The 22,842-nt window shown below is 35.8% G+C and overlaps 1 protein-coding gene and 1 long non-coding RNA gene across 16 annotated transcripts in view; both read right to left on the minus strand.

Annotated features, from left to right (window-relative positions):
- LOC137489241 (uncharacterized) overlaps window positions 1–16,165 on the minus strand; it is a 315,493-nt gene extending 299,328 nt beyond the window's left edge. For 8 of the 9 annotated variants that reach the window (XR_012399381.1, XR_012399384.1, XR_012399383.1 and 5 more), the window contains exon 1: window positions 15,772–16,165. This is a non-coding gene — a long non-coding RNA (uncharacterized lncRNA). The remainder of the gene's footprint in view (window positions 1–15,771) is intronic. The other variant, XR_011008635.2, reaches the window with a different exon arrangement.
- Window positions 16,166–21,296: 5,131 nt separating this feature from the next.
- Window positions 21,297–22,842, minus strand: part of hnf4g (hepatocyte nuclear factor 4, gamma) — a 28,115-nt gene continuing 26,569 nt past the window's right edge. For 5 of the 7 annotated variants that reach the window (XM_073940434.1, XM_073940435.1, XM_073940433.1 and 2 more), the window contains 2 exons: window positions 22,477–22,587; window positions 21,299–21,797 (listed from right to left, as the gene is read on the minus strand). In XM_073940434.1, the coding sequence (XP_073796535.1) occupies window positions 21,664–21,797; window positions 22,477–22,587 (245 nt within the window). In that variant the 3' untranslated portion in view covers window positions 21,299–21,663. Of the gene's footprint in view, window positions 21,798–22,476; window positions 22,588–22,842 lie in introns of all 7 variants that reach the window. The other 2 variants (NM_001331156.1, NM_001075111.2) reach the window with 1 other exon arrangement.

Below are 22,842 nucleotides of genomic sequence, written 5' to 3' on the forward strand. Positions count from 1 at the left end.
ATGCTTTTCTAAAGAATTTCAAATTAAATTCCTCCAACTGCAAGAGGATGTTTTTAATATTTCACTTAATGACAAGGTGTTACCTTACATGTAAAACTAGCAAAAACTAAAATGAAATCCTTATTTTTACTCCATATACTAAATAAATGTTAACTGAAAAGCAAAATATATACTAAAACTATATAAGCTAGTTGGCTTTTAATTTGAATTACTAAGAATTAGTGAATGAATAAAACTGCAAAAATAAAATAAAAACTAAAATAAAAATTAATGTTACACATTATTACGTATATATTTTAAATAAATCTTGAAATATTAATAAAACTACAAATTAATACAGAATCCTAATGATACTTAAACATCGCCGACTTAACAGCTTATGACAACGGCTAATAATATATATATCAGAAAATGTAAATCTTCATGACCACGTTAACCAGACAAGTCTAGATCCTGCTCGTGGGACCTTGGATTTGTCAGTCATGTGGAAATATGGTGCTTTCTAGGTCAGGTCAAAACTCTGACATTTCCATTAAATGGAGATGTTAATGTTTGGAATATTGCCAAAGTGATTCCGCAGGCTGATCAGTATCACACACTGCACATACAAGTAAGAAGACAGTTCATAAATATATCTCACAGTAGATATGAGGTCTAGCCAAAAGCCATGTTAAATGTATTACAAAGAGAGAACAAAAACAAGTATGATAATAAATAATCTCCTCAGCCCGTTCCCTCAATAAAAAAGTAAACATCTTAACTGGTTTATTTTTTAATAATTTTAAAAATAAAATGTATTTACCAATAGTTCAAATAGTCCCAAAAAGTACAAATATTTTTTTTAAATAAAAAATAGAGAACACAAAAAAAAAATTATATATGTATATATATATATATATATATATATATATATATATATATATATATATATATATATATATATATATATATATATATATATATATATATATATATATAATCCTTATAACATCCACAAAAAACATACTAAATATTGCATATTAAATGTTCACATATTAAATCCTCCAAAATAAACAAATATAGCATAGGAAGATATAACTCTCGGTTATGTCACATCCACTTGACGTCTCTATTCAGAGTGCAGTGTTGTAAATAATTACACACAATTAGCACTTAATTAATGAGGCTGAAACAAAGAGACAGCTCCCCTGGTGCACTTTTTCAGCTTGAGGAAAACACAGCCTTGCTGCTGTTGACAATATGCCATCTGTTTCCAAATCCGAGCCCTTGTAGCTCCGTTCTGTGATAATATGGCATGATGTTGAAACAGTAATCGCCCCCTTGGGCCGACATAATTACGACTCCATGTTAATCACCTAACAATTAGCAGCCATCAGTTCCAAGGGGCAATCAATGAATTAAGAGACTTTCCCACATGTTCGCATGTTGTTCTGCTCCTTTAAAAGCAAGCACCCCTTCAGTCTGACACCCTCTGTGCACAGAATAAGAAGTCATTTGCACTTGTACCAATTAAGATTGCTAATATCCCTTGGTGAATTCAAGCACCTTTCACACCTTTTGTGGTGTTGATTTTTTTTTCTCTCCTCTCTCTTTTTTTATTCACCCTGGAATTATTCTGAATATGTGACTCCCTTCCATCATCATTCTCCTCGTATTAGACCCATTTATTATGAATAATATTGCACAATCAGATTTGAACAAAACTATTGAAGCAGGTGCAGCTCTGAGACTGATCTTGCGTTCCATTCGTTTTGATCAACAATATTAAAAACAATCCAAATACGAAAGCGCACCATCGATCATATCGCAAATACATCTCCTTAAGTGGCACACGTCAAGCTGTATGGCAAACAGCACGCATTCAAAACATACTGCGATTCAAGCTATAATCGACAATAAGAAAGCCGGATTCGCTCAGCATGTGTGGTTTATTTTCCTACAGAGTGTTTTAGACTTCTGAAGCAAAGGCAAAACTTAAAAAGAACTGCTTATTATTTCGCATTAGGAGTCTTAATTCAATAGCAGCCCTGATTGTGGGACCGCCGGCTTTTATTCCCTTTCATTATTCTTTATATTGCCACAGATGTTATTAGCGCGCAGATGGCCACCTTCCCTTATTACTGCACTATATGGCTGCGGCCACATGCATGAATTGATGTGTGAGGTGGAAATATTATACATATGTAATATATGCTGGGTGACATGTGAGGGGGGGGTAAACATGCACCAGGCCTCCATATTCATGCTTTTTTCCCCCTATTCAGCTGAATAATCAGAGGAGGGTTTGGGAGTCAGGTGCCGGCCCTATAACCAGGGCAGGGGGCTAATTTAAATGTCAGCCTCAACATCACCAAAAAGTACCTATGGCAATCACTGAAAGGTTAAATAGGTTTTCTGTCTTGTTCTTAATTTGCTGAAATTGCAAAATCAATACCTGCAGTTGTAGTCACAGCTTCTTGTTTTACTGCTTTAAGATAAAGTCTACAGGAAGGCAATCTTCACTTCCAATTTGCAATGTTCAGCATCAGGGTGCCTCTTATCAGTGCTTTTAAAAAGCAGCTGTCCGGTCGAACCGCTGCATTTCTGGCACCGACAGACAAGGCTCAACGTGTTCCGCGGGACCTTAAAAACACCTTGAACTGGTCAAGGATTTCTATACATTAATATGAAAAATGTAATCATTTGATGTAAATCATAAAGCAGTGCGTGTTGTTGATTTTTTTCCAATAATTTCAAAGTGACTCTTCATACGTAAAGTTCTGTTCCTACAGAGTACATTACAAACAGCTGTTCATCAGACTCAGAAGCTACAGGGAAACCAAGGATAAAGGGCACAGCCTTAACTCACAACCCAATACGGTTCATTAGATATATATGTGCGCATGTGTGTGTCGTCTTTGTCTGCATATAAAACACAAATTTCCCCCTCAGAACACAGCTGTTTTTCGGTTCTACACATGAAATGGCACAGAAAGCTTGATTTACGGCAAGCCAGCGGTCACGAGCTTACTTCTAAAGCCTTTCTTACTCTGTCAAGCATTTAGTGTAAGTGTTTTAGCATTATGCTAATGAGGGTTTGGAAAGTGTGTGTTCATTTAGCTTGTTTTTAAGGCCCTTTCAGATCTTTTGTCTCAGTGTGGGCACTGTTAATCCATCTTTAAACCTCTTTTTAATCTCTCTTTCATTAGTGGAGATAACCGCAGAATGCCACCTTCATGGCTTTTCGCTTTGATTGTGGGTTGGTAGTAGTAGGAAGCGGGGGGGGGGGGGGGGGGGGGGGGGAGAAAAAAATACCAGTGTATAGCCTCATATTAATAGCCTTAGACTGCAATCAGAGGGCTCTGGGGACTTTTGCGTTTTATTGCAGAAATAATTTCACATGTTCCAGAGCAGATTAAGAAAATTTAATCTGGATATTAAGAACATTATATCCTAAAGTTGAGGGTCAGAGCTGGTACAGACAGGAAGAAATCCAGAGAAATTAGAAATGGATTTGATTAGGGCAAACTGTAGATTTAAAGACTATAAAAAGAGGGGAGGAAACCGCATTATTATAATCATCATCATCATCATCATCATCATCATCATAGTGATGCTTGGAAAAACACTGTGAGCCTTTTCTCAGAATTTTCAAATTATTCTGTGACGTCCTAATTTGTTCTGAATCATGTTACTCAAAAAGCAGATTTACTGAGGAAATAAATAGCAACCGACTGAACATCATTTTCACAGTCATTTACATTTCTGTTTCATTCATCGTAAAATACACTTATAATCTTAAATTCACAAATGCTCTCTAGACGATATGAATAGCTCAAACAGTCATGCTCATCACTTTCATGATCAGAAGAAATGGTGGTTAAAGAATGCCTTGTTTACAATTTCCCATTAGGAAAAAAAGGTTCAAGAAGTTCATATCTTTGCCTGGTGCCTATACGATTGTAATGCTTGGGGAAACACTGCCATCTACTGCTCATGCAAAATAAAAAGTCATGTTTGAGGGTTACCTATTCAAAATGCATAGGGAAACATGCAAATAGCCACATGTTAAGTAACAGAGCTCCTTGGGGTGTGTGCAACACATTTTGCATGCACATTTCAGCCTTTAAACTGCTCAGCACAGGTCTTGCTGCATGGCACGGTGGAACCAATGGCAGTTGTATGTCAGTAAAGAAGCATTAAATACGTTGAGAGCAGCTACAATTGTCCTGCTTTCTATACCTTTATAGGTACAAAATGAATACAAACTAGTCATCAACAGACTTAATAAGACATGGCATAGCAAGCTAGCTTCAAAAACCACAAATAAACATACGTCGCAGGCCACATCATATGGAAGTAGTCTTCAAATGAAGGGTGTAGTAATACTGTAAGAATAATCAAAGGATTACTGTAAAAATGAGCAGTTAACTGTAAAATAAGTCTCTCCGCCCTGGCGGCGTGATTATACTTAAGCCCTGTAGTTAGGTGTTTTAAATTTCCATATTCACACACACGTTCCGAGACAAAGGTAAAGCAAGAAGAGGAGGGTGACAGCGTGGAGGTAGTAGCCAAAATGTCTGCCGCACCTTTTATTGAGGCGTATGAAAGGAGCTGAAGGAAACCCACACCCTGTTTTCATTAGCCTCATGTCAACCACAGAGAGAGAAAGAGGGAGAGAGTCAGAAAGAGAGAGGATGCTTTTTCTTTCCTTTTTACCTATATGCCTCATATTACAGCATGCAGCTGGGAACCAAAGCCAGAAAGGACCTTTTTACGTTATTTTTTTTCTAAGGAAAAACGCTTTCATTTATGAAAAAAAAATACTGGTTCAAATAAAAAATTATAGATATTTTAAAAATATTTTTAAAAAATGTATGACGACTAAAAAGATAGGGTGGATAATTTGTTAAATAATTAATACTGTCAAGTCTGTAATTGTTAAAACTCATGAGAAAAAACATATGAACAAAAAGAGGACAATTTATCTTATGCATCTCAGGATATCGAGTTGAAGCACAACATTTTCCCAGTCCATAATTAACAATTATGCCATGATCTCTTATTCCATCTGTTTTCACTTAACATATTTGCAAAACGTCTCCGCATATGACTAAACAAAAGATATTTTCTGAATTTGTGGTGCTTGCGGAAACAAAACCAGATGTTTCTGTGAGAAAGAGTGAAACAGAATAAAATTTACACATTTAAATAATATATATACATATATATCATAGTATTTTAGTAGGTGTGCGTGAATATGAATATGGAAAGAGTGCATCGCTCACCCTTGACTAACGTAAAACCATTCTGTTCAACCACAACCTGATTTATGCACAAAATCATGGCATCAGAAACATCAATTAAAAGCATATCACACCACAAATAAACATCCTAAATTACAAATGGCTACATTCCTAGCAAGTTCTCTCATCAGTATGCAAGTGGAAATGGCGGAGTAAAAATGAAGAGAATCGGAGCACAGGAAATGTGCATGTCTATCAAGGCGCTACGAGCAGCTGACTGACATTGTGTTTGTTAAAGCCCTGTGAGCGGTGAGAGCAAGCCTGGCTTATTACCATGTAGCATCCACGCTAAGACTCGGCTTGGGGAAAGTGCGCTCTAACAGGCACAAGACCCCCTCAGCCGAACATTTCAGCTTATACACATCACTGCCCCGAACGAGCATCAGCAAAGCAATGACGCCTTCGCCAGCAAATTACATTCCTTAATGATTGTTTGACTGCGATTGTCGCAAGCATCACTCTATGCTCATGCAAATGTGCACTCCTGACTGGCCAATAGCAAATGGAGAAACACTGCTCCATGCGTGATTAAAGATGATGGATCTCCCTGGTTGATTACCACCACTACCCCCTCCAAAAAAAAAAAAGAAAGACTGCCCACCGTAAATCTACTCGCCCTAAACGTCAGCCAGCGTGACTCGTTCGCACTTATAAAAGGAGAATTAACGCAAGCAGATTAAGTTGAAGCAAATAACAGGGTGCCTCTGCTGTATATTACAATGGGCAGTCGGTGCACCCCGAGAGCTAGAACAATACATCCCTCATCAGGAACAGCGCAGAATTACAAGCACATGGAATTACTAAAGCGGCACTCCAAACTCTGACACAGCACTAACCGACAACAACCACCATTTAACCCAAATTACACGCACACTGCAAGCAGCCACTGAGACAAGATAGTCAAAAACAACCACACGGCACGAGGGTTCATGCAATATTTTGGCAACTCGCCGACTGAAATTTGACAGAGAGAGAGGAGACATATTTAAAAATATTTACCAGAACGTTTCCGTCCTCTGAATCGCCCTATTTCACTGTGTTTGAGCGTGAGTGAGTGTGTGTGAGCACGCGTATGTGTCTGGGGTTGAGCTAGACTCTTCTTGGACCGGGGAAAAAGCAGACGGGGGATAAGACAGTGTGGTGGTGTGTGTATGAAGCCGTGGCCCCGAGACGCATGACCCAACCGTGATGTTTCGGGAGCCAGTCAGTGACCTCCCGCTCTGGCTGTGATTAATTCCCTTTGCCTTGCACTCGCTTGGCCTACGGAATTGTCCACAAACAGAACTTGCTTCAATACAAACACTAAAGACACTCTCAAATGCGTATATGTAGATTGAAAGCATGTTTATACATGAGAGGGAAACTGAAAAAAAATCAAAAAGAAAGACAAAAGCAGGCAGTCAGTCAAAATGGAGGTTTGCTGTAACCACAGCCATTACAAATATTCTCTTTTTTTTCTTCCTCTGACCAGAGATTCTTCTTCTCCGAGACGCGGCGATTCTCATTTTCTGACAGACTGAATTACTATTCATTCACTTTCTTTTCTGATTATGTGCTGGACAGAGAAATTTGGGGGGCTGTGAATGCTAATTTTTTTTTCTTCCCCCCGCTCGTCTGACACCATGACAGCAGTCTCTGCCGTCACAAGGGCAATGTGGGGAGAGGAGCAATCTAGCATCCAGGGATATGAATTTCTGATCAGTGGCGGGTCGGCTGCTCCTACCGCAGGCTTACAGTAATCCCATTGGACAGCCGGCTCTGATGAAGACAGGGAGAGGGCCACCACAATGGAGGTGGCTTAGAGTCGCGAGAATCTCGCTGTAATTTAAAGTCACGCGTTTTGAGCACCACGGATCACGTAAGGAAGACCAACAAGGAGTGATTTAGCCGCTGGAATGGTTATGTAGATTATTCTAACACACCCTTTTCCGCTGCTTCCATTGTTTATATTAGCTCTCGGTCAAACGTGCCCGCCTGACACACTGTTTAACAAACATTTTAATGCGGCCCCTCGGGCCCTCACTGATTAATGAACCTGGATTTGATTCCATTCACAAGAAAACACTGCTATTCATTCATGTATAATGTAGGAAAGGGATGCAGATTGGTTGGGAAATAATGAATTGTGATTTTTTTTAATCAGAGTGGCTGAGTGTATTCATGCATACATTTTCAGGAAGAAAAATGGTCTGGAGTGGGTTTTAGGGTGGATATTCTGCCCACTCTGGGAAGAAGCTCCTTGGGATTCGTTGAGCAAACATGAGCGCAACAAAGTTGACCAAGACTATCAGTGGCTGTTAGCTTGAGACAGACAGTGCACATTCTTATAAAGGTCATGAATTGGAGCTGTGTGGACATATGACCAAACGGACTTTGTAAATGTTATTGTACAAGATGACCTGTGTGATCTAAGGTGTGCATCAATCTGTCTTAATAGATGTGTGACCAATGTTAAGTACAAAATAAATGGTCATCTATTAAAAAATTAATAAAACATTCATGTGACTCTGTACATACTGTCAAACTAAGAACAAAATGATCTGTGCAATGGAGCATCTTAAATCATGCTGGAGATCATTGATAATATATTTTAATAACAACGGCTTCTTTTTTTCAATAGAATCAAATTAAAAGATATTAATATATTTTATGTCACCATTAATTCATATATTTTAATAACTGTTCACTCATTCTAGTGTTCTTTCAATATTACATACTCTTCTTTCTGTTTCTGTCTAAACCAGTGTTTATATTAGGGTTGGGTATCATTTGGGGTTATTTCAATACTGGTGCAAAATCGATACTTTTAAAATGTTACCAGTGATGGTAGATGACTCTAGAAAAATATTTTATTCAAAAAAATATATTTTAATCATTTTAATTAAACAATATAAAAAAAGTTTAAAGTATACATCAATTTATATTTTACATATTTGAACTGAATTGCATTAATATATCTTTTGATTATTTGTTTGTTAGCATGAATTTAAGATTTGCAATATGCAATTAACATTACATTAGCTAACTACTAACCTGTGAAAAGGCTATCATCAAAATCAGGGAACACTTTTTTGGTTGGGGCTTGTGATTGACTACGTTAACATGGACATCAGTAATCAAATTATTTGCCTTACTCTGAATAAGACAGTAATATGATTAAGGTGTTTACATGAGTTGCTTATTAAATGTTTCTTTCATGATCTTCTTTTACATGTAAAAGAACATAGATTGATTAACGTCATGGTGTTTTTTTTTCCTCTGGAGTTTCAAGTAATTTCGAGTGTTTAATTTTTCGATAGTTCGGCAGTTTCAATTTCATTCAGAAACATATTGTTCATGGCCTTGTGAAAAGGTGAGGTATTTAATGAGAATATAAGGTTTCCTTATTGAAAGAGTGTTTTTTTTAATGGAATTTGATACCACATGCCAAATGGGAAGAAAAAAAACATTCGCAAAAAAAACTTATTTTGTATCACTTTTATATTTATTGGTTGAGTCTATATGAATTGCCATGCTAACAGTCTCATAAACACAAAGTCTAGTCAAGTCAATATTACAGTAAAAATGGTTTGTTTTTGGTGAAAACCTATAGTACACCAGAATACATGAAATACAATGCATTTGTTGTATGTGTTTATTCTTTGCTTATTCTGCAACTTTTTTTAAAGCTTAATGCTGATCTTTATCCACTGCCATTGTGAATTAATTCATTTATTTACATGTCTTTTATTTTAACAGCATGTGGCATTAGAAAATAACAATGGTGAGTAATTTATATTATAAATATACAGTAGTTTTGTTGAGTATAATAAAAAACATATTAATGCAGTGAAAAATTACAGAATATTCGCTAATGCTGTCAAAATGTTGGCCACAAATGAATACACATCACTTAATTCTTTGATTAACTAACTTTGTCTAAATGCAAATTACAAACTTTAGTCTAAATGTAAATTACAAATATTTTTTTTTTAAAAACAATGCTTTAAGTACCAGTAAAGACATCTAAAAGACAAAATTATATTGTAAATAAATATACTACAAAATTTAAAGTTTTACTTTTTGCCTTTAAAGCTTGGTAAGGTTAAAATTTCTAATAAAAATCTGGATCTAAAAAGTTCTGAAAGTCCCCCCAAAAAAGTTTAAACAACTCTAAAGAATTAGAGTTGACAATCAAAATTGTAACAAATAACTTCCCCATTCAAGCAATCACAACAGAATGGTGGGGGGGGGTCTTACCGGAAAACAAATGTTGTTTTACAGCAATACAGGTTAATAATCATTTATCAGAACCACAATATTCCCCACTAACTTATGATGGCATTGCAATGAAAAACTGCTCCAAAACACAATGTGCACTGACCCACAAAGTAAAAAAAAAAAAGAAAGAAACATACAAAACAGGACAACTCATTGCTTCGCCATAACTAAAAACTCAAGTCCTTGCCATAAAACTGCTTTTGTGGGAGTTTTAATGACGGGGAAGTCATCCACAAAGAATGAATAATGAATGAAGCATTTGATTTTGGAGGCAAAGTCTGGGTTCCTGCAGTATAAAGGATATTGGAGCGAATGTGGCAGTTGAAAAGCATGAATACCCGGGTGGGGGCAGAGAGGGCAGCGGAATCAGCAGAGTTTGCTTGAGCGAATTAATTCACCTGAGTACTGTGAAGGCGAGAAGCTCGGAATATTAACAAGGCTCTTATTGTAATTGCATGATTACGGTGCACCCAGACACCAAATAAAACCATTATTTTGGTATTTTTACACACATATTTGATCAAAGTCGGGTGACATGTTTATATTTATGCATTTGTCGGTGCTTTCGAATCCTACCAAGGGATCAGGAACGGTGATGTCAGTCCAACAAAGGGCCCAATCAGAAGCTCCGATGCCCCCTGCAGCTCCTCCATGCCTTTCCTCATAACCGCAGGTGATTTACAATATGGAAACGAATTGTTCCGGATCTTCATGATGGCTCTCGCAGAGGGGAACCAATATTGAAGGAGGTTAAAGAAATGAGATTAAGGACCAGGCCCCATGCTGAACCGCCACAAGATTGGGCCCGAGGATAGGCACATGCATTAGACTGATGAAAGTGAGGCCGCTGATCAGAGTTCTGAGATGAACACTTGTTCAGAAAAGGAGCTGATGGAAAAATAGAAAGAGAGAGAGAGAGAGTAAGAGATGACAACATCTGTGGGGTAATGAAAGCGCATTGTGTCGTGCGAGATTGTATGGAGGCAACTAATCAGATCTCAGAGGGTAGAAGGGTGCCGGTGTCATTCGGCGGGTTCTTCCTGCTATTGTCGTGATGGACCGGCCTTCACGACGAGGCCTTCACGAGATGATGAGTGTCTCACACATGAGGGGTTATGGGAAGTTCACGTGAACGAATGAAGTCCATTTCCGAGGTGTGCGATGAGAGAGCAACACAACCGGTGTTTTCAATTTACAGCTCGGGCCAAAGAAACGTACATCTGCGAAAGAAAGACGAGGAAAAAAGCCCCAAAAATGCTTCCCGCAGAGGTGGCCTGCAAATACAGTGAAGAATGTGGTGGGATTTCTCCAGAATGTGCCAAGATGAATTGTGGGATCAGGGTCGTGTTTTAAAAACATTAGTCAAATTTTATAGCCAGGAACTTTCCTTAAACTCGGTCTCGTCGCGCGGTGAAACATCTCCACATATGTTGGACGCACAAGTTGGATATCTGCCTCTGTTTACGTGCTGATGCGAGACAAGCACCTCGGAACTTGAATTACCGCAGGCGTCCATGCAGCTAAGTCTAAAATGACCAGTATCACCTCATTATGCCGTAGGTGGGCAGAATTATGACTGGTGGCAAATGAAGTTGTTACATCTGCGCCGTGTTGAAATATGGAGTGCAAATAGATGCGGCGAGGCAAAGTCGCAGAAGCGCTTGACTTTATCAGGAGACATGCTGGGCACCAATCTCTCTCTGCCAGGCAGGTCATTTACCTCCAGAGCACACTCGGCAGTATTGAAGCAGTCAGGACTATCTGTCCCAGACACATGCCTGACAGAGCACCGTGTTGAATGCACAAATGCATTTTAAATGCAGCTTGCATTTTTCCCTAGACACACGCATGCAAGTTTGTTCTAAATGTGGCGAAATGCATGCATCTGAATATTGTATTAGTCTGGAACTGTGTTGCAGCTTTCAACAGACTACAAAAAACACCTGATGATTTAGTCAGACTCAGTATAATCTCACAGACTGTACACAGCAAAATGTCATTTGAATGCAATTAATTCATACTATAACTGACTATGGTTTTAATTTCAGATTTAAAAAAAACATGTGGACACGAGGGGGGATTTTATCATATAGAGAACTCATACAAACTTCATGATTATGTTTCAAGTCTTGAAAACATCAAGCCTTGAAAACGAAAAGTCAACTTGAAAACGTTCTTGCAACAAAATTTCCTTAAATTGAATCAGTGATATACTTATGTCTATATACATGCTTATACACAAAAAAATTTAAGGTAGAATTCAATTAATCTAAAGTGATAGTAAACCCTAAAAGTTTAATAAATATTAGGGATGCTGCAAACAGAATATTTGCAGCCGATACCAAGAAACAATTCTTTGGCATGGTGATCAGCCAATAGCACTTATTCTGATGCTTCAAGCCTTATAATGCATAAAGCACAAGTTCAGTCTAAATATGAAAGTTAAGAGGAGATCTTGCTTTAATAAGTTAAAGAAGTTGCATATAACCCTTAAACACATCTTTTATAACAACATGTGGACATGTAATGGTTAGAAGCAGCTTTACACAAAATAATAATTATAACAAATAAAAAACCATTGGTAAGAAATATCTCTAACAAAGCAATTTGGAAACATTGCAAATGATGGAAGAAGGATTCAAGATGTCTCAGAGATTGGAGTGCATATTTGTTGTTTAAGAAGTTAAACTGCACACCTATAAATCCATTACTTATTTAATAAAAAGAAATAGTTCGATAAACTACTGTTTATTACAATTAGTTGTATTATTAAAAATAATAATATTTATATATATAAATATATATATAAACATATAATATATATATAAAAAAATTATATATATATATATGTATGTATGTGTATATATATATATATATATATATATATATATATATATATATATATATATATATATATATATATATCCATATCCTCGTAAACAAACAATTGTGACCGGTTTATGAGATCGGCCTGATAAGTGAGTACCGATCAAGTCATAAAATGTGATCATCTCCCAATACTGATGTCTGGCTGATCGATTGGAGCATGCCTAATAAATATTATTATTTTGAACTTTTAATAAAAGAATTCTCGTTAAACATAGACCTATTTACACAGAATTATGACATTAACAGCTGAAAGTGTTTGAGATGCAAAAATGGCAAATTAAAATGCTTTCTAAAAGCATTATTCTAGTAATTGCTAACAGTAGTCATTTATGTGACACTATCTCAGGACTTAATTAGATATTAAAAAATTATATTTTAAAACAGAAAACAGTTATTTTAAATTCCAATACTAAATGACCTCATTTTTCTCCATGCTTAACATGGATGGAATAATGCAATGTGACATAGCAGGGTTATGTGACTTCACAAGTGGTAGGATAAGTAATTGAAAAAAAATCGACCTGGAAATTTTATTATCAATCATAGGTTCTGAATCTTGATTTCGATTAATATTCAATTAATCGCCCAGGCCAACACTATACAATGAAGCATAACCACTAGTGCAGTTTCTACAATATAGCAGTCAATGTCACCATGAAGATAAAGGAAAGGACATAATCTATGAGTTGCAACATTTCCATTTGTTCCTTTTTCAACTAATAAAAGGTGTATTATTTTGAAAGGAATAACACTAATGCAAATCTCCTCGTCAAATGTTGTTCATCAAGGATGTAACGAGAGTTGCATTATTCTAGGAGGACGGAAGCTAATAAACTTAAATTCATTTACAGTGACTATTCTAGGAAGTGAGGGAAATGCAAGGAAGCTATAATTTCAAGGTGTGTGGAATGATCGGCTATCTGTTTCCCTTATTTCCACAAGACGCCTGTGGAGCAGTTTGCCTCGGTGCCCCGCAGAGAGCAACACATCAGTCTAGTCAGCAGGGAGTCATCATCATTTCCTTTTTGATTAACGATTCCCCAACTAAATATGAGAGAATATGATGGTAAGTACATTATTTGAAATTAAATAACTCACAAAACTTGGGCTCCATTTGAGCATTGTCACTTAAGAGACAAGCATCAAGTTTATTTTGTGTGTCAATTATTAACAGTAATAAGTTCCAGATAACAATAGCCGCATTTCATTTGCTCCGCATGAAAATGAAGGAAAAAAAAGATAAACTCTAATTATATTGCTCATAAATTAAGCTTCGCCAGTACAGAGAAAGCCCTTGCGCCTGTGTAATTAATTTCTTATACTATTTGTGTGTACATTTCCTAATTATTCAAATTTCCAAAAGGGCTGAAAGACTTCCTTTATTGGAGAGAGTGATTTTCTACACTTGACTTCCTGTTATAATCAAGGTCTTTCTAACCTGATAACTGAAGGTTACGCCTCGGTGAATAATTCAGTAAGGCACGAAAACTCTGGCGGCATGGAGAGCACTAATCTTATATAGTCACAGTAAAGGATATTAGGGAACAATTGCCAAAAGTGACACATCTAATAGAGAAAGATTACTCCGCGCTACATCAATTTGATTTGAATTGAATACATTTCACGAGCATTTTCTGCAGTGCCGCCCGGACATAATGCAAGAACGCAAGGTGTCAGAGAAGGCCAGGAACAGTCGACCATTCTCAGACTAAAGCCCACATTTATGAACTCTTCAAAGGAAGGGCACCTCTCTCTGATGAGAGAAACCAGCACTTCAGCCGGTCTTAAATGGCTTACAAACTTCCTTTTTCCAAAGCAATACTGCAGTTTAATCAGGTAAGACATGCAGATGATAAAAAAGAGTGGAATCATTCAAGATGCGAATGCATTCGCTGAATGCCGGAAGCCACTGGGTTTCTGCACCTTTGCCTGCTTTTCAGCAACAAAAAATTCTGTTGATCTGCAGGGGAATTATGGGTAAAATGTGCGGCTGAAAAATGATGGGGCGCAATCTTTACCCTTAATCTCTCATTGAGTGGCAAGCCGGTCCCCAGCCTGACAGACGCCATTAATTTTAAACTGTACTTACATTACCGAGTGTATGCTTGTGGTGCTTTTTTTCCCTTTCTCCTCTGACTGAACCTTGATCCTGAAAAGGGTGCAATGTCAGCCTACCCTGAATTCGAGCCCACCGCAGCTAATAGACCACCATTCATTCATTCTAAATGGAGAGCAGAGTTAATCAAAAATATTCCCTGATGGTTCAAATAAATGAACACGCTATCAACAAATGCTTTTTAAAAATAACCCAGCGTGGAACACTTAAGCTGAGAGTCTTGAAGGCAGCTGCAATTCTGATCCACGTTTGCATACGTTATAAAATAAAAGATCAAGTGAGATTTGTGAAGAGTCTTACTGGAAATTCCTCACAATAAGAGACATCACGACAGTGCTTGTGCTTACAATGTGCCTCCAATGACACCTAGTGGACCATTTGTGGTATTGGATTCAAATGGTGCTTCGGATATCCGAGACAAAAAAAGCAGGGGTTTCAAGCATCAAAACAATAAAAGTGCATTACAGCCTCGTTTATATATATATATATATATATATATATATATATATATATATATATATATATATATATATATATATATATATATATATATAAGAATGTGTCCTGATTAAGCCTAAATTATTTAATATCAAACATTAAATCATGGTTTACATAAGTTAAAATAAAACTGTATACTTTGACACTGCTAGGTTTTGCCCTTTTTTCATGTATATTTCATTTTTAAATGAAAATATCAGTTACACTAGCTGACAATTGCAGGGCTTTATTTACCCATACATTAAAATTTTATGTTTACAAAAATATTTTATCCTTGGACACTTAATTAATTTATTGTGATATTTGTATCACTAGTATAATACAAATAATAATTACAAATTAATAATTAAAAACTAAATATGCACAAGTCTTTTTAGTTGCTAATAGAAAACAGTAGAAGTGTTTAGATGATCTGACTACTGTACGTTAGAATCTGCTATTAATATTACCCACATTTAATAAATATATTAAACACATTCTGCTCACAGGTGGAATAAGTTAAGTCTTAAAAAGTAAAACATTGAAAAAGATGCTATAATTCGTATGCTTAAGTAATATCAGGCAAAACAGACACTAGTTAAAGGAACATTTTATAACTACCGTTAGTGGCTAAAGAAACATGCTTCATCAATTCAGACATGTGTAATAACGTATTTAAAGTTATGGGAACATCACGACGACGTCAAGTAAAGAATACAACTGAAAAAGATACAAGTAACTCACCTTTCGCCGACTTTCCACAGTGACGTTGAAGAAATATGTTTAGAAAATCCCGACTTTATCTCGTGTGTCAGAAATGTACAACATGCTAGCTTATGTAAACAAACGAGTTAGGCCTCAGATAAAGTAACGTTGGGCTGCCTCTTCACTTCCGTTTAAACTTATTAGGAAATGCGAGCGAAGAATAAAGTAATTTACAATAATTTCACAAATTCTAATTACATCTTTATCGAATTTGTTTGTCTGAAAATACATTTGAAATAGCCTAGCCTAACATTTGAGATTAATTAGCCGAGCTGTCTAATTGGACAACACCAGAAACTAAGAACACGCCTACAATAAACGTTTGCTATTTCTGAAAATATTTTAGAACCTGGATGCCCAAACTTTTTCTTATGAAAGGCCAAAAACCAAACTTGATTAAGGCTAGTGGGCCGAAGGTTATTATAGTTGCCATGGGTAATTTCCTAATTTATTTAATAATGTTTAAAAATAACTAAACATTGCTTTACATTAGGCCTAATGCAGCATGTTTTTTTTTGTTTTGTTTTTTTGCATTTTATTATGAACTGATTACAGTAAAAACAAAACCCTCATTTTTGATAGAATGAAGTTATACTATTGTTTTTGCCTTGATTTGCTCACCGATATCTTCTGCGTAGTCCATCATTCATTTGATTCTCAACCCTCATTCATCCATCAGGTTCATTTACAACATTTAATTGAAACAATTAATTTCATTCATTCATTTATCCATCCATTCATTCATTCATTCATTCATTTTCATTTTCATTCGGCTTTTCCCTTTATTAATCCTGGGTTGCCACAACGGAATAAAACAAAGAAACAAAAAAAAATTTACGTCAAAGTATAAATGACATTACCCTCTCCATTCTTCTCACTCTCTTCTCAGATGGGATGGGGGAACAAATCAAAGGTTACAATGGGCCTATCTTGGGCATCTTATCAATTTGGAAAATTTTGTATGAAAACATCAAATATGTCAAAAAGTAGGTTTGTACACCAAGTTTTACAGTTTTGATATTACAGTTTTTCTCAGTCGCTTTGGTGGATTTCTCACAACACTATTTACATTGGCACAACAGTTCATGCATTTCTCAAAACAATTAGTCAGTTGTGCACATCCTAGTAAAAGTTTTTCATTCCTTCCAACAAATTGCAAATGGTTTTGGGCATGCATCCATTGCTTTCATACAACTCTGCTGTTTTACACCATCATCATTTGCTTATGTCATGTCAGTCAAAATTAACTAAACTTGTGAATGCTGCATAGACATTTGAATGTTGAAAATGTTGAATTAGTTGTCAAAATCTGTCAAGCTAATTTTATAAACTAAATGTTAATCTTTTTTCCAGAAAATGTCTTCTAAATTGAACAGTTTCAGGGATGATTTACAGACCTGTGTGTTGTAAGTTTAGTTCCAATATGTTCTGCACTTTTGTTTACAGTTGTGCACAGCTCTTCCCTAAAGCATGTTTGTTGTAAATAAGTGTGTTCATTCTTTTGCACAATGCTGTGAATAAATTAGAATTGCAAAGAGCAAATGCAGTAAAAATTTAAAACATACATATTCCCTGTCTTGTACTCAGATACCTCACTGAATGTAGTCGTGTCTAACTTTACTGTAGTTTTCAAATGGCTGTGCAAATAGTATATATGGCTGTCTTGAGCATTTTCAGGAAGTGTCACCAAAATCTGACTTTTTTGAATTGGAAAAAATGTACAGAGTAAACTGTCATAATGAAAACATGACAAAGCCATTTGTCTATCTTGTTCATAAACAATGGTGTCAGGACTTTTCATCTTGATGACACTGACACTTTCACTGACATGAATACTTGCTTTTGAGGAATGCGCTATCCATTTTGAGCATGTAACGCGCTTTTGCAGGTTATCAACTAATGCATTAACTGTTGTGCAAATGTAAATAGTGTTGTGAGAAATGCACCAAAGCCACTAAGAAAAACTGTAATATCCTTGCTCTTCACAGCTTATAATGAAAAACAGTGAATAGTTTTTGAAATACTGTAAAGTAGTCTACAGATCCATAATAAAAGTAATACATGTCACTCTAGCAGCTTAAGCAATGCTTTCCAAAGATAAGGGTTTACGATGGGTTTGTGTAAGTAAAGTCAGATAGATAGATAGATAGATAGATAGATAGATAGATAGATAGATAGATAGATAGATAGATAGATAGATAGATAGATAGATAGATAGATAGATAGATAGATAGATAGATAGATAGATAGATAGATAGATAGATAGATAGATAGATAGATAGATAGATAGATAGATAGATAGACACTGACTGACTGACTGACTGGCTGACTGATTGACTGAATGATTGACTGATTGGTTGATTCATTGATTTATTGATTCATTGATTGTTGTAATTGCAGCTAAAGTCCAGGGTTATTTCAGCAGAATTTACATTACATTAGTTTATTATTAATTAATGTACATTTACATTATATTGGGTTGCCTAAAAATATTATTTTAAGTATTGTACCTAACACATAACTATTAATTGTGAATCCAGAGAAACAGAGAATTTGCATGTGGTCTCCATAGCTGTATGTATCTCTCTAACATTTTGTAAAAAAAAAAAAAGAGAAAAATCCACTCTTTTTTTCTAAAAAAAACATCCACGTATCTAAAATTCTTTTCAAACAGATTAAAACAGCTTGAGCTCTTGCCGCATCCCAAAGAAGGGGGGTTTAAAAGTGCAGCCCTGCAACAGAAGCCCTAGTCTCTAGTCTGGAAGTGTCATTATGCAAACAAATGATGGTTCTACACAAGAAAAGGGAGGAAAATTCCTCCTATTCAGCTTGTCGGCGATGTGGATTACAATCACTTTGAGTATCCTCGCTGTCATGAATGTCAAGGTGTAGTGTGCGAGAGTTTCCTTCGCCACAAAGGTGAAGAACAGATATGCTTATTCCATCCACTCCACATCGCTCAGAGAGGAGGCTTACCGAGGCTTAATACCACACCGTCACACAAAGCTGAACGCCTCAGATGAGATGTGTGCCTTGAATACCAAGATAATGTTTTGTATACAAATAAGCGCATTCAGCCTTGTGCGCTTGTTCATTAAGGATCACTGGATGCTCAGCTTTCTCCCGTCAAGCTTGCCGTTTAACCCCACGCAAGCTGCCACTCCATTACAGAGTTGATTGGAGGGTTTGCAATGTTTATCTTGCCATTTCTACTTCCTCCAAGCTCTTCCTGCAGCATAATAGACAGCTACTATTGACGGCTTCGTCTGATTCATCTGGCCCCGGGCCTTGTGCACTTACACCTTGAGATATCAGATTGCTTTTCTGGACAAAAAAAAAACCATCCAAACAGGGTGCACTCCAAAACTTATTACGGCTTCCCATGAATGCCAAGGTTTTGATGACATGGACTTCACCTGCACCAAACGCTGTTGTTTAGATGCAGAAAATAGCCTGATTTGATGTGTTTCCGAATGAGCACTACTGTTCTTGTATTTTTTTTGTTTTCAGGTCTGTCTCTTTTTCTGAGGTGACAGATTCAAGATATGTTGGAGAGCAAATGTTATCTGCTTTTTAGTCACAGCTTTATCTTTTTTTTCTCTTTATTGCATATGTTATATGTGTAGAATAGCTTATGAGATGTTTGGGAAACTGTCAAAAGTTGCAAATTGTCTACAATGTCCAATACTTTTAATAATTTTAATATGGCTGCTATGTGGATCACCTTTAAGTATACTTTTTTCTTAGCACGAAGAGTCTATAAAAATTTGTGAGGAGACTGTATGACCTTCTGATTCTAATGTAAGTGACATTTTGATGTGAGCAAATTTGGTCACACTTTATTTTGATGGTCGGTTTGTTGAATATAAGTTACATTGCATCTACATGCCAACTAATTCTTATTAGATTATACGTAGACTGTTAGGGTTAGGGTTAGAGTAAGTTTACATGTACTTGCAAAGTTTCTTATAAATGTCCGTTGAAGGAGCAGTATCAACAGATATTAGGCAGACAGTCTACTAATATTCAAATGGACCATCAAAATAAAGTGTTACCACAAATTTTGCTAAATGTCAGTATTCAAAACTATAATACTGCACAAAGCACTTTTTGCCATTAAATAGTTTATAATATTGAACTAATCATTGTACATATTTTGTTAAGAAATTCATCCTTTTTTTTCAGCAAGATGCATACATTTTTTAAACGTGACAGAGAAGATATTTACAATGTTACAAATGAAAATGTTTCTATTTTTTGTGTAAATACTGTTCTTTTTTACACACATATTGATGATGATGATAATAATAAATGTTACTTGAACACAAATTCAGCATATTAGAATAATTTGTAAAAGATCATGGCACACTGAAGACTCAATGGACACTGAAAACTTCACAAGAATATCTGAATGCAGAAATAGCTTACATTAAAAATACTTTTTTTGACAGTCAAATTGATGTATCCTTTGTGAGCAAAAAGAGGCATAAAAAATAAAATGATACTTATCATATTTCTAATATATTTATCAACAGATGTATCATTATCATATTTCTAATATGATATTTATTTTAAAAAAATCTATTAATTCATTCATTTTCCCTCAGCTTAGTCCCTCATTTATCAGAAGTTACAGTGGATTAAACCGACAACTATTCCAGCATGCAAACGACAGTACAAACCACTGAGCCACCGTGCCGTTAAATAATATATGGTATATGTATATTATCACCTGTCATGAAAAACATAAATTACAACATTTGTTTTGTTTTTTAATATTATATTTAATAAAGGCGATGTGGTGGCACAGTGGGTGGCACATTCGCCTTACAGCAAGAAAGTCGCTGGTTTAAGCCTCGGCTGGCTCAGTTAGTGTTTCTGTGTGGAGTTTGCATGTTCTCCCCATGTTCGCATGGGTTTCCTACAGGTGCTCTGGTTTCCCCCACAAGTCCAAAGACATGTGGTATAGGTGAACTGGGTAAGCTAAATTCTCCGTAGTGTGAGTGTGAATGAGTGTGTATAGATGTTACATACATGTACAATAAGCATGCATATTAAATTTTTTTATATTTACATTTACATATATTACATTTTTCACAAAAACACATGGATTAAGGATATTGGAAAGCTTGCTGTCACGATCACCAGCGATCCACTCCTGACAAATTGCTGGTGAACTACAGATGCTGTTAAGAACTACAAATCCCTTCATCTCACACACACCAGATTTTTGACTTAATGTCTGTTTTTTGATAATGTTTTTGGATTGCACTTCTTGTACCAGCTACTTTTGTTTGACCTTGATTGCCTTTAATATAATCTTATTTTACCTGCACCTGGACCCTCGTGTTGTTCCTTGCTTTGATCTCCACGTGTGACACTTGCACTCTAAAACTTCAAAACGTTTTCAAAAATTTGTGATTTCAGGTCACCAAAAGCAATAAAATACATTAAAAAAGTAATTAAGCACACAAAATACATAATCCATTCATTAATAAAAACAATGCAAGCACTAATTTTTTTATTGTGTTTAAGGCCACAAATGAACATTTCTTCAATGTTTTACAGTATAATTTTGTTAATAAATTAATTCTTGATTTATTTGTCATTAATACAATAAAAAAATGTTTTGTAACTGACAATATTTTGTCACCAATAAATGCATATCCTCTAGGTTACCAGCATTCAGCTAAACAGAAACCACATAAAACCTAAAACTCTCCAACTATCCTAAACGAAACAATCACTTTTCAATTCATGATGGTCCACTTTGACAGTAAATTTGATTTTTTTTTTTTTGTAAAGTTCTGAAGCGCTGGAGGTGGGGAAGCATTTACACATCTACAAACACACCTGCACAAGAGAGGAGACTCATAGCGGGGGCTCCGGAGAGGGTCTGTTTGGCATGGTCTGTGGAGGCAGCAGGAGAGCAGGGCTGCCAGAAGGTTTGAAGACCTCCTGGTTCTGTACTGAAGTGGGGGATGGAATAGGGGTTTCTGGGGATGCTGAAAAAAACAGAAAAACTATAAATTGCGCTTAAAGGGGACCTATTTTTTGTTTTTCAGAACAAATAATACTTATTACTACATATTTTGACACTCCCGCTAAAATATATGTCACAGACATCGTTGATGACAAAGACACTCTTTAAGGATAACGGTGTAGCTCCAAAATAGTAATTAAACAATTTTATGTCTCTGCCATTTGATGCCTTCAAGCCACTGGGTTTTATCAGTTTGTGAGCTAGTGGTTTTTAATCATTTCAAAAAGAAAATTATTTTGTATGACTAATTATTATTTAGTAAATGTCAAAATTAGTAGTTTAATTTCAACAGGATTATAAAGTGGAACATTATTTTACCTGTATTTTGGCATTTTAGTATCACAAAGATTAACTGAAACATTAAAGCAGACACAATTTTTTTATTCTTTACAGTCTTGTAAAGTCAATGTAATTTAGACATCTGTGACACGAAGACATTATTTAAAAAAAATAATAATAAAAATGGACAAAAACATCAACAAAAATGATCAAATAGAAAAATCTATCAATTTAAAAAATTAAAATAAATAGAATTTTTATTTATCATCAGTGTCAGATGTGTGATATTTAAACACCTATAAATATGACTATAATTATTGTGATTGTAATATAATAAATTATGACTTATATATATAGCTTACCCATCTGTGGATGTGCAGGTCCTGGTATGGAGCTAATGACAATAGTCTGTCCTGTTATGGGAATCTGAGGGTGACCATTGTGATGTAAGTGAGGTTGCTCTGTGGTTAGACCTGCAATCAATTAATCAAATATATGAGAGTTTGACTACTGTACAATGGTCAAAACTGTGTTCCTAAACATCATTCATTCATTCATTCATTCATTTTCCTTTGGATTAGTTTATCAGAGGTTGCCACAGCAGAACAAACCGCCAACTATTCCAGCATATGTTTTATGCAGCGTATGCCCTTCCAGCCACAACCCAGTACTGGGAAACACCCAAACATTTATACACTACGGCCAATTTTGTTTACCCAATTGACCTA

This window comes from Danio rerio, chromosome 24, assembly GCF_049306965.1.
Source record: "Danio rerio strain Tuebingen ecotype United States chromosome 24, GRCz12tu, whole genome shotgun sequence".
In the NCBI taxonomy this organism is placed as follows: domain Eukaryota; kingdom Metazoa; phylum Chordata; class Actinopteri; order Cypriniformes; family Danionidae; genus Danio; species Danio rerio.